This window comes from Agelaius tricolor, unplaced genomic scaffold (genome assembly GCF_023055355.1).
Source record: "Agelaius tricolor isolate 1412-34295 unplaced genomic scaffold, bAgeTri1.0.p SCAF_19, whole genome shotgun sequence".
NCBI lineage: Eukaryota > Metazoa > Chordata > Aves > Passeriformes > Icteridae > Agelaius > Agelaius tricolor.
In genome coordinates this window covers 3,432,381-3,444,882 of record NW_027269279.1, presented here as the reverse complement: position 1 = coordinate 3,444,882, position 12,502 = coordinate 3,432,381, and the positions used below count along the sequence as shown (strand labels likewise).

Sequence of the window (12,502 nt, the reverse complement as noted above, 5' to 3'; positions counted from 1 at the left end):
AGCCGAGGAGAAAAAGGGAGGCAGGCACAAACACAACGGGACTCTGCCAAAGCAGGGCTCTCTTACCTGGGAACAAGGCCTGATATGGACCAGCAGCCTCTTTTTCCAGCTCCAGGTCTTTCTTCTCCACGGTCTCGGGCGCCTCTTCCTTTGGAGGGATGGCAGGGGCAGGGGGTGGAGAGGCAGGGGGTGGGCTGGAAGGATGGGAGCTGGGGGTGGCGGGGTAGGAGTAGGCTGGCTGCGAAGGTGGCTCCTCCATCTTTTGGATCACCTCAGCTTTGAGCACAGACACGGGTGAGGCCCTGGGAGAGAGGGGAGGTGGACTCACAGCCTTGCTGTAGGACGTGGAGGCACTGGGAGACAGCACAGGTGGTTTTCGGTGCACCAGTCCCGGGGCAGAGGAGGAAAGGCCTGATTTGGCACTGTCCAGGCTCCGTTTTGTCACCTTCTCTTCCATATCCACACGCTGCTCGTTTGCCTTCAACCTCTCCTGTTACAAGAACAGCGCCAAACTCAGCACAACATCTGGAAAGTGGCACTGACCAACCACCAAGCAAGACCGAAACAAGGTCTTATCAAATATGCAGTGGAATAAAACACATTCCCCAGTGCAAGACCAATCTGACAGAGGGTGATACTGATTTACCAAAGCATCATTACAAATTCCCAGCTCCAGGAATCATGAGAAGGATGTCTCAGCTTTCATTTGCATCCAAAACAAACCATTTCTATTTCCAAGCCTCCAGCCCACATGTAAAATGAAGCCTGAAAACCAGAGGACCACTATAAAAACGAATGGGTGTAAAACACCCAAATGAAAGCTCATGACTTCCAAAACCTTTTCATGAATGGGAGCTCTCTCCAGGAGCCAGTGTGAGTGCTGCAAGTCCTGCAGCTGCTTCTCTGAGCTGCTCAGGAGGTTTGTTTGGAGGTGACCAGGGATGAAACCACTCAACTACACACAGACATCCCATGGGAAGGAATCTAGGTCACACTGCTGCTGCTGGGGAGCTCTTCTGACAGCACTGCTCAAAGGCTCTACACCAAACCCCACCAAAACCCACTCTAACTGCAGGATACACCAAATGCTTCACATCCCAGAGACCAGGGCAGAATCACTCAATGCATCCATACCCTTGAGACACACTTGCCACACAGCATTTTCTCCCCAGCCACTCCAACTTCAGGCTGGTTTCATGGCCAAACAAGAAGCTTTTGAAAACATACCACGAGCTGGGCACTCCTCTGCAGCTCCATGGCGTGGGCTGCTTGCTGCTGCAGGATGTACAGCTCGTGCTGCCTCAGCAGCTGCTGATGGGAGAGCAGCTGGAGCTGGTGAGCGTGCTGCAGGGAGCTCCTGGTTGGGGGGTACATAGCAGGCCACAGGGGGGGTGCCCGGTCCATCAGCTCTGCTGTGGAATGAGCAGAGATGCAGTCAGGGAGGCAGCAGGGCAAGGATGGATGAAGGATTCAGGATCACTCAGGGCAATGGTCTCTACAGTCCCAGAGTGTAGGGGATGCCAAACACTGGGCTTTGCAGAAATACAACCAGAAACTGTTTTCCCCTAATCCCACCACCCCTGTGCCCTAGGGCCATGGACTTGCTTTGCTCTCCAGCCCCTGGTTTGACTTCCATGCCTGAGCCTATGAATAGATCTTCCTAACCAAGGAGTCAAACTCTGCAAGGTCCTGCAGGGGATGAAGAGCCACTGCTTAAGATTACATGTTTGCATCTCCAAAACACACCTAACAAGAGGCCCACTCACACCCACCCTACAGCTGTGGCTGCTGGTCCCCACAAGTAGGTATGCTCCTCTCTGGCCCTCTCCAAAGTCTGTTTTCCCCACAGCTGTCAGAGAATGGCCCTCAGGTACAAGCTGACATCCTTACCAAAGTGTGGCAAGTGCTCGCTGGGGATCACAACAAGCTGCCCTGACTGTGGATCTCTGGCAAACTGGTAGGCAGAGGGGAGAGCTCCCCCCATGGCAGGGGGGAAGCCTGGAGTCATGCCCTGGTGCAGGGAAGGGTGACCAAGTCCTGGAAGAAAAAACACAGAGGTCACAATTCAAGAGATGCAGACAGCTCTGCCACAGGCATCTTTTATGAAAAATCCTTTCCTTAGGATTTTTCCTCCTGAGAAGCTGAGAGGACTCAGGAACAAAATGTAAACAATGGTTATCTGCTGCTGTGGAATGTAACAGGTGGGTCTGTGATTGGCCCAGGTTGGTTGTTTCTAATTAATGGCCAATCACAGTGAGCTGGCTCGGACAGAGAGTCCAAGACAGAAGCCTTTGTTATCATTCCCTCTTTTTCTCTTCTTAGCTAGCCTTCTGATGAAATCCTTTCTTCTATTCTTTTAGTATAGTTTTAATGTAATATATATCATAAAATAATAAATCAAGCCTTCTCAAACATGGAATCAGATCCTTGTCTCTTCCCTCTTCCTGGGACCCCTGTGAACAGGGTCACACAGTTCCTACCCACACAAGAAGCCATCTACTGCTCCAAAACACCTCCATCCCTTTTCCCTGAGCTCATCAAACATCCTCACTGGGCTGCAGCAACCTTTCCCTGGATCTCATAGGTGTGAACACGCTCTGGACACTGCTCCCTCCCAGGGCACTCACCATAGGGATGGCCAGCCAGCCACATGGAGGGGCTGCCTGTCCTGGGGAGCCAGGGGTGGGCTGCCAGGTGCGAGGTGGGGTCTGCAGACCAGCGCCCGGAGCCCGCCAGGGCTGGGCCCCCCGTCACCATCAGGTTGGAGTTCAGACCGTTGGTGGCACAGCTGGAGGGGTGTATTCGGGCAAAATCTGCCAGCTCCTTGCTTTCTCTGGGGATGGAGGAGGCAAGAGAGAGACAGTGAGAGAGGGTCCAAGTGATGAACGAGCCCAGGAGCATGGACCAGCCTGCAGAACCGGTGTCTGCAAACCAGGGTCAGTCACTCAAGGAGAGCTGTGATGGAGGTGCCATGTCTAGAATAAAACACTCCATCTCTCCAGCCCTTTGGAGCAGCAGCTGTCTGTTAGGATTGCTCTGCTGAAGACTTAGGACATGCCTGTAGCTCCATGTACCCCACTCAGCATCGCTCTCCACACCAGCAAGTTTGGTACCTACACCAGGATGGATGCAACCCTGTCTCCTGTCCGGACTGGTTGTCCCTGAGCTCAGCTTGTGACACTATGGCAAAAGATCTCACCTCCTTCCAAGGCTCACCTGAGCAGCTTCTCCTGGTCCCGCTCCAAGCGCCCTGCCAGGAGGTGGCTGTCCCGGTGGCGGCTCCTCTCGTCCCCACAGTCATCTTCAGAGCGCCCGTGCCCTAAGAGACAACCCAGCACCATCAGACAGGAGAAATGGCCTGGAGAAAGCTGTCCCCTCTCCTCTGGGCACAGAGCAGAGTACCTGAGAGCCACTACACCCAAACACCAGTGTCCCCAAGGATGCTCCAGGTTCAAATCCTGGAAGACCAAGCAAGGCTCTCTGTGTGACCAAGATATTCTCACTAAAGCAATATTTTCCTGGTAGCACCCAAGTGCCTATGTTTTGAGGTTCATGTCTCCAAGACATCAAGGAACTACTTGCCACACCACGTTGGTCTCCCAGGATAGTACAGCCAGCCTGGGAGCAACAGGACCAAATGGACCACTGTGCTGAGGGACAGTGGCAGATTCCCCATCCCAGCAAAAGCTGAGATGCAGCTAAATACTGCATCAAACCACATAGTCCTGCTTAGCACATCTCAGAGAGGGGAAGGATTTTATCTCTGCACTTTCTGAAGCACCTTCTGATCTTGTAAATTAGTCTGGGAGCACTGAGTATGCTCTGAATCCCTGTCCCACTGCAACAGGCAGAACCAACAATACAGACCCTCACAAAACCAGCGTGCTCCACTCCACAGTTCAACCATTAGCAGGAATCTGCATCCCCCTCGAGACATGCAACAAGAAAGGGTCTGAGAGGCAGGGACACATATGGCAGATGAGGGCAGGAATCCAAAAAGGGGGGCTGGATGTTTGGCTGGAGAAACCACTTGTCCACAATCAGCACAGCTCTGGCAAATACAGCCTGGCATGGCAGCAGCTGCATCTGCAAGAGGTAAGGAGGCACCTTCACAGGAGCAAGCAGCAGAGCCTCGCTTGGCTCTGCCAGCACCAGGTATCAGGGCCACCCTTCCCTTTATCCAAGATCTTCACTCCAGCTGTCTGATTTTAAGCTTACCTTTCCCTAATTTTTTCCTTAGCTTCTTTCTTGCGTGCTCATTTTTCACACAGTTCCCTGTTGCCCCTCTCTGTGCCATGCTTTGGTGATACAATCCATTCCTAAATCCCAGCCGTGCTTGCAGAGAGCACTCAGCCTCACAGGACTGCACCCCAGCAGCCCTTCCCAGGGTCCTCACTCTCCTGTCTGGATATGGTTTGGCACATGGGAAAACATCTCGGAACATCAAGTCTATTCTGCTGACAGGCAGTCTTTTCAAGGAGAGCTCTAGTGTGTATTTCCACAAACCTGGACAGCCCATGGGTTTTTTGCTGTCAAGTCTACAATTCCCTCAGCTTTTACTGTCAGAAGGAATCCAGGAAAAAGACAACATCTCTCCCAGCTCCTTTCCCCAAGGCTCCTTCCACGGGCTCCAGGCAGAAAACAAAGATGCTTTAAAACCTGGCACACAGCTCTCCCTCCCAAAGGACTTTCCAGGGTCACCACATCTCCCTCACAGCCTGCCAGGACACCACGTGCAGCCCAGCCAACCCCAACCAGCCCCTCCCTGACTCACTGAATGATGCCCCACACAGCCTCTGTTGCTCACTTTTACTCCCCAACCTCCACAGCACGGGGGCTCACCAATCCCTCTGGAGCCCAAACATCTTCCACTGCCTTTCCTCTAGCATTCCCTTTCCACACCCTGTCCCAGGTTTTTCCCCTTTGGAGCCTCTTTTCCTATTTCTTTCCCCTAATCAATGCCCAGCTGTCTCTTTGGTGTCAGCAATATGGAGCAATTCCTCGGAGAGCTCACAGCCTCCCTTCCTTCCTTGGCAGAAGGTGGGTAGACTCCCTCCCCCAGCCTTTCATTAGAAACGCATTATTTTGTTATTTTATCATCGCTCCTCCCTCTCCCTTCTACACTCCTTGTGCTCCATTATTTCTAGACGAGTTTATCATCTTTTTTCCACCCCCCCCCCTCCAAACACAAACCCTGAAGGACCTTTAATTCCCGCCCATCCTCCATCCCACCAACAGGACAGTCCCTTTTCTGGACAGAACGATGATTGTCCAGACAGTGAATGATCATTCTGTCTATATATATGAACATGACGCACGGACTGCATAGAAAAATTCAATCAGTTATGCATGGAGGAAAGGCTTAGGTCTGTTCCCTTGACAACCAATGCCCAGTACTAAATACTTGCATTTTACTTGCCAAATACTACAGATTAGCCAACTAAAGCCTGCTTTCTCCTTCTTAAAAGGTCTAAACATTCAAGCACCGTCCACTCAGCGCAAGCAAGCTAATGTTATTAGACGAATATCTCCTGGCACACAAAGGGGGGGCAGCATTTGGGGGGCGAGAGGAGGAGAAAAGCAGTCTTGTTTTCTGTCTGAAAGCCAAGTGCATCACTTAGCAACGAGCCCAGAGGCCTGCCAGAATTCAACCCTTGTTTGCAGCCTTTTAGTTCGGCTCAGTAAATTACATTTAACGCAAGCTGGGAGCGTCTGGGACGATTGAACGGCTGAACAAACAGCTCCCTGTGCTGCCCACGAGCTCCTCGGCCAGCTCCCGGCTGTGGGGAGGGCTCTGGGAGGCGATGGGAATGGGGAGAGGGGCTGCTGCCCCTGAGGGAAACTGCTTCTTGCCACTGAAGTTTGGGAGAGGGGGGCAAAGGCAGAAAAAAGGGCTAAAACTGGAAAGGCAAGCATTGCTCGCCAGCCACTGGCTTTGGCATCGCTCCTTGGCACACCAGAGCCCCGTGCCAGGCAGCCCCCGGGTGTTATCTTGCTATACAAGTCAAGCAGAGAACCAAAATCTCTCTGGTGCCACCTCCCTCCTGCCAGCAGCATGGCTTAAATCAAAATCACGAGATTACAACACCAGCACAAAGGTGGTTTGAGAGGTTTCTCTGTCACTCCCTTTGCTAATGGACCAAAGGGAGCAGGATTGTCCTCAAAGGGGATGGAAGTGGGGACAGGGGAATGACTGCCTCTTGCATATGGGGTTTTGCTTCCCACTGTGGTTTGTAACATGTCCTTGGCTAGCAAGGGAGGGAAACACAGCTGAAGACGTCAAACTCAGTTCATGGCACCCAGCCTGCACTGGGTGGCTCCTCTTCCCAGGGAACAGATCCGCCAGGGAAGCCCTGAGACAAGCCCTAGGGAACCTACCTTTGATGCTGCTGAGAGACAGCGAGCGGTCCCGGTCTGCCAAGCTGGGCCCCAGTTTGCTGCTGCTGCTGCTGCTGCTGCTGCTGCTGTTGTCCTTCTGCCGGGCCACAGCCACAGCAATGCCCACAGGCAAGTGCCTCACCTCCACCTCGCCCTGGGAGCCGATGCTCTCCCGGCCGAAGGATTTGGCACTCTCAGGTCTCTCAGGGTCCCTCTTTAGCTGCTTCGCAGGCTGCTGCAGCAGCAGCTGCTGCACCTTGGAGGCTCCCAGCTGTGCAGAGTCCAACTTCACGTTGCCCAAGCCCCCGAAGGGGCTCTTCTTGCCGCAGCTCTGCCGGGACGCCGTCTCCTTGGCAAAGCTGCCGCTGTATTTGATGAGGCTCTGCATGGCCGAGCCCTCGCCGTGCGAGGCGGGGTGCAGCACGTCTGCGGCGCCCCGCGAGCCCACCACCGAGGAGCGCGGCAAACCGCTGGGGTCAAGGTAGACCTTCTTGGCTTCCTCCTCCACCCGGCTGACGTGGTTGTGCTGCGCGGCCAGCACCGCCATCTGCGTGGTGGCAAAGTTGCCCATCTCAAAGGGCTTCCACTTCTGCTCGGGCGGTTTCAGCTGACCGTGGTCCAGGTGCTGCCGGGAAGAGTCCAAAGTGCCATAGACCTTTGCTGCTTCTTTGGAGCTGGATCGCTGGAAGCGGTCCCGCTCGCAGGGCCGATGCTCTGCCTCCGGACTTGGCTTCAGCAAATCCTTGGAGGCCAGGAACTCCCTGCTCTCCGGAGAGCCCAGCCCCGGCCGGTTGAGGAAGGGCTCTGAAGTGACCTGTCTCTTCAGTGCCATGGAGTTCGTCCTGATCACCGAACCCTTCTCTCTCAGAACCTCCATCCTTTTGGCATCACTGTGACAAGAAAAGTCCTGGGACAAGAGTGTGCGGGAGGCATCTGCAAGGCACCGCTCCGTGGGTGACTGCAGCACCCCCACCTTGCCAAGGTCCTTGTCCTTCCCCTTGTTGTCACGGGCCTGGGAGGCGATTTGGATGGGCCCGCTCCTCTCGTCGTAGGCTTCGACCGAAGGCACGAAGGTGGGGGCGATTACTTTGTGCTCCCTCCCCAGCTCCTTGGCCGGTGGGAAGATGGTGTACATGCTGGAATGGACGGGCTGCGGAGGGAATGTTGTGGCTGGCGTCATCTTCCCCGTCTGCGAGGGGTGTGGGGATGGACAGCTACAGGAGATGTGCAAAGCGCCCACGGAGGGCAGGAGGGGCTCCCCCCGCTTCAGCCGCTCCGCGTGGGCGTGCGCAGAAGGCCTCATGTTCTCATCGTGCCGAGCGGGGTCCTTGGCACAGCGGTCCTGCTCGGCACCCAGGACCTTCAGCATGGGGTCCCCGCCGCCATTGCAGTTGCTGAGGGAAGAGCTCTGCAGCGGGTTCTTGGACTTGGGTTCCCCGCTGCCTGCGCCCCGATTTGGCATGTGCTCAGCCAGGAACGGCGAGAGACGCTCGCCGACCTTCGCCGCCTTCTCCACCACGCTCACTTTCCGGTCACTGTCGGGCTTGGTGTCCTGTGTGAGGTCGACCACACTGCGGGGTCGGGGCTCCTCCTTGGGTTTGCTCTCCTTCTTGGCAAAGGGCAGGGGCAGATCGCTCCGGCATGCCCGCTCCTTCCCACTGGGGTCTTTCAGGCCTTCTTTCGAGCTCTTGTGCAGCTGCCCAAGGTCCTTTTCCCGGAGCAAAGTGCTCGACGTGTGGCTGCCCACGGTCCTTGAGAGGGGAGGCTGCGGGTGCAAAGCGGACTGGCCTGCATGGCTGGACAGGTAGAATCCATCTGCAGGGTAAAAGCAACCAAAATTATCACGGGCTTCCAACCCCTTCAGTCCTACACAGAGACAGGCAAGAGGTGGCAAACCAGGAAAGAATGGATTTCACAGATATCTTAAACAAAAATGCCTATGGTAAAGGGGACCAAGCAGGTTCCTCCATGTGGGATGTTAAGACAGCCCTGTCTTATGTATACTGGGGCTTCAAGGAGGAACCTGGCCAGCTTTCCTACAGGACAGCCACATCCAAAACCCTGGTACCACTCAGCCCAGGAAACATCCCAGGCTGACCACCCAAGGCGGTTCCTTCACCCCCAACACTCCAGCATCCAGCAGGTCCAGCAGCCAAAGAAGCCCAAAGGACAGGGGGGTGACCAATGGGAAGGGCACACAGGGTCCCAGACTCACCTTTCTGTGACTCAAAGAGGCTGTGCTGTCCCAGCTGGGCCAGGAGGGGACTGCCGGCACTGGGAGGTTCGAGGTGGCTCAGGGGAATGTACGATGGGTAGAGACCGTTAGGCAGATGGGAAAAGCCTGCAGGAAATGGGAAACAGAAGAGGGAAACATGTTTTATCCCAAGCAGCACGCCGCCTTGGAACGAGCCCCGCAGGAGCACAGACTGTTGTGGCTGTCGGTCCCTCGCACGCCAGGAGCGGCGGTGGCGGCAGGGACACAGGCGGTGACACACAGCACACACAGCCCAGGGCAGGGACCCCAGCTTGGGGACCCCATTTCAGGTACTGACCCCCCACTACAGGTCCCGCAGCTCAACCTGGGGCTCCAACTCTGCAGCAAATAGAGCACGCTGCTTCCTGAGCAGAGCCTGACACCTGAGGGCTCCGTGACCAAACCACCTGGCTGATAAGATGTTTTATCACAAGTACAGAGACCTGTGGGTGAGGGCACTCCCCAGCATGCTTCCAGAGCCATGATAAGACCTTCTTGCCAGCACGGCTTTGCCAACACAGCTCATTCCCGCTACAGGTGCCCAGTACTGGGTACAGGCTTTGGGAAAACATGAGAGCATCCTCCAGAGCAGCTCACAAAATGCACAGTTTCACATATCCAAACTCAGCATCTTATCCCAGAGGAAGGCAAAACAGAGAAAGTGTGACAACCATCCAGGAGCTGATATGAAAGCAGCATATCCTCATGATGCTGCTGCCAGTGGTCTGAATGTCCTGGACACTGGGTCCCCAGCAACACCCTCATGCAAATCGTCCTCATCAGCATTTCCTCAGTGAATACAATCACCATAATAGTGGTAATAACACACACTATTGGCTACAGGCAGCAATTCCTCTCCAACACTGCCACCAAACGACACCCGCGCAACACTACAAACCCAACCCTCCACCAGAATCAGCATCCCAGTCCAAGCCATAATTTAAAAACTGATTTAAAGCCATCAGGAGTATCTGAAGGAGCCAGTCAAGCCTTCTGCAACCCTCCTCCCCTCCCCTCACCCTGCATTAGCAACCAACTTCCCCCAAATTCCACGATCCCACTGAAAGCAACCAGGCAACAAGTTTGTCAAGAGTCCAGCATCCAACTGCCTCAAAACAACATCACACCAAAACCCAAGGGGAGACGGAGAAGTTCAGTCCCCGAAGCTGCACGTGGAGCACCATCTGCGAGAGCTAGTCAATATTTCACATTATTTAGACAGCCAGGATCTCTTTGGCGTACATGTTTGCATGCCGGCATATGTGCCTCACCGCCGCGGTGCTCCGCGCAGCTCCTGGCCCGCATCCATCACCCGACAGATCCCAGCGGCGTCACCCAACACGCCAACCCTGCAGCAGCAGGACCAGGGGAGCTGCTGTGGCCCTGCTCTTCGACACTGAGCTCGTTTTCCCAGCAGGTAAAACCTGCTGTTTAACCCTGAGCACAGCGCTGCAAAGGCGCTAAGTGTGCGCGCAACATTCGGGCCTCTCCTTGGTAACCCCAAACTCTCCACACTGAAGCATTTCCAAACACTTTTTCTGATTCCAGAGCTGGAGAGAGATGGGTAGAACCCAGCTTAGCTTAGCTGTGAGCAGCTCAATTCCACGCCATATATGCCTCGGCCGTGTCACTGTCACCACTCCGGCAGGACTGGGCTGGCAATGAGCCAGCATCTGGAGCAGGAGCCACACATTTCCAAGGGAACACCAGTCCCATCTGGCAGAGCACATGGCTGCAGCATGGCAAAGCCCCTGGAGCACCCCATGCCATAGCAGCCCGGAGGCTCTGGCCACAGACATCCCCACGTGAGCCCCTTCTCCCAGCCAGGCATCAATCCCAGCTGCAGCTGCTCCAGCAGGAGGAAACACCAGCACAGGGAACACGGTGAGACACATCCCGTGCTGCAGACACCACTGTGCACAGATGCCCATGGCATGTCCCCACTTGCATGTGGTGCAAGGACATGAAGCCACCTGCAGGGCTCCAGGGGAGGGACACACTCCAATACTGCCATCAGGAACAGGGACACCTGCACAGAGCTTAAGTTACTGATACCCAAAGAGGCATTTTGGTACCAGTTACATCCCTGGTCCTATGAGGGCATCTCCCTGCTTTCAGCATCATATCCTGTCCAGGCTCAGTCCCAGCCCCAAACGTTCTGGGGCTTCCTCCCCAGTCAGCATCATCACATCCTGCGACAGTGACCCAGCCTCAGCTCGGGGCTGCAGGAGGAGGAGAAGGAATGCAAAGTGTCCAGGATGGGAACACTTGGTTTAGACGGACAGGTTGGGAAGCTAGCAGGGCAGTGCCACCATGCCAGCTGGGAAACAGCAGCAGAACTGAGCTGATGCCACCAGCCAACCGCCAAAGCCACCTCACACCTGGCAGCTCTTCCCAGTAACACCCAGAAGCCCACAGCTGCTGTTCCTTGGAGAGGCATAAGCCCAGCACAGGAGCTCAAAGCACATTCCAAAGCTCTGCAGGTTGAGAAACTGAGGCACAGGCAGGTGCAATGACTTGGTGCCCCGTGCAGCTGACCAGCAACAAAACCAAAGAACTGCTCGAACTCCAGCCTCGGGTCTACCAGTGACACTGTTTTTCCCCTTGCAAAGTGCCTGAAGAAGCTGCACAGGCTGTATTTACCTGGCTTCTTCCCTGCCAGGAATCAGAGCTGGAGTAGGGAGGAGGAATCCGACCCACAGCTTTCCTGGGGATGAACCCAATGCAAATCCAACCTTGAGGCACTGCCAGAACATCCCTTCCTCCGTAGAGCCCTCCAGCAGCCACGCTGACAGGCTGCTGGCGTACGACTCACACGGAGCCCAGAACCTGCTGCCCCAGTGCCCTGGGCAGGACCTGGAGGTGAAGCTGCTCCTCCATGTGCTGAGGAGCTGCGCTCGCAGGAGGCGGCCGCGGGTGAGTCGCTGCCTCCTTGGATCTCTGTGCCAGAAAGCGATGCCAAGGGGAGAAATTCTACCGCAGTGAGCAATGCACAGCTCACCCCAACCATGGGCATCTGCCAGGAGAAAGGGAGGGGAAAAGGGGAAACCACAACCATCTCCATCTGCCTGGGGCCAGAGTGTTTGCTGAAGCAGCACAAGATCCGCTTTGCCCACGGACACGCCAACAGGTCTCGGCAGGCTGAGCCACGCTCCTCCAGCCGAGCGCTTGCCCAGAGGCAGTCTGGCACCGCAGCACAGGCAGGGAGGTGCGAGTTGGCAACGCTGCCAAGCCCAGACTGGCTGTGCCCCCACTGCCCTGCCAAGTTACACCACGCCAAACACATGCGTGTGCCCATTAGCTCGGCCTCTGACCGCCTGGGAAAAGCACCACCAAAACTTTTGTCATGCCAGCAGGGACACACACGATCCTAAGCAGCCCAGCGCTGGGGGTAAAAGGGTTCAGGGCACAGAGATGGTCCCTCAAACCACTTTATCCCTATAGCCGGCAGCCAAAATGCAACCCCTGTGATGCTCCAGTTGCTGCAGTGGATGAGCACACCTGCCCTCCTCCCTTCCAGCTCCAAGATTATAAAACATATCTGTTTTGCACAATTGAGACATAAATCACTAAGGGCTGTTATTAGAGGAACTTGGCGGGTGCAGATGTGTCAGCCCACTTGAAAACATCTTCTTCATCTTTGCTCAGCTCTCCAAAACGGCACGGGTTCGGGGGAAGAGGTACGGCCTCGGGTGAGTCACCACCGAGAGGGGACGTGACCGATGGGGAGATGAGATAGCAGTGACCGCACAAACCACACACCAAACGTCTGGAGGCTGGAGGTCACGCTGGGGGAAGTGGGAGGGAAACAGACCCCACGTGCTCAGCCCGCTTGGGGTTGCCAAAGGTCCCTGTGAGGAGGGAGCTGAC

At 55.4% G+C, this 12,502-nt stretch overlaps 1 protein-coding gene across 4 annotated transcripts in view; it reads right to left on the bottom strand.

Moving 5' to 3' along the window:
• Window positions 1-12,502, bottom strand: part of TNRC18 (trinucleotide repeat containing 18) — a 54,959-nt gene that overhangs the window by 29,523 nt on the left and 12,934 nt on the right. For 3 of the 4 annotated variants that reach the window (XM_071443907.1, XM_071443910.1, XM_071443908.1), the window contains exons 2-8: window positions 8,594-8,719; window positions 6,379-8,193; window positions 3,217-3,319; window positions 2,628-2,833; window positions 1,891-2,037; window positions 1,228-1,412; window positions 67-490 (exon numbers count right to left, since the gene is read on the bottom strand). In XM_071443907.1, the coding sequence (XP_071300008.1) occupies window positions 67-490; window positions 1,228-1,412; window positions 1,891-2,037; window positions 2,628-2,833; window positions 3,217-3,319; window positions 6,379-8,193; window positions 8,594-8,719 (3,006 nt within the window). The remainder of the gene's footprint in view (window positions 1-66; window positions 491-1,227; window positions 1,413-1,890; window positions 2,038-2,627; window positions 2,834-3,216; window positions 3,320-6,378; window positions 8,194-8,593; window positions 8,720-12,502) is intronic. The other variant, XM_071443909.1, reaches the window with a different exon arrangement.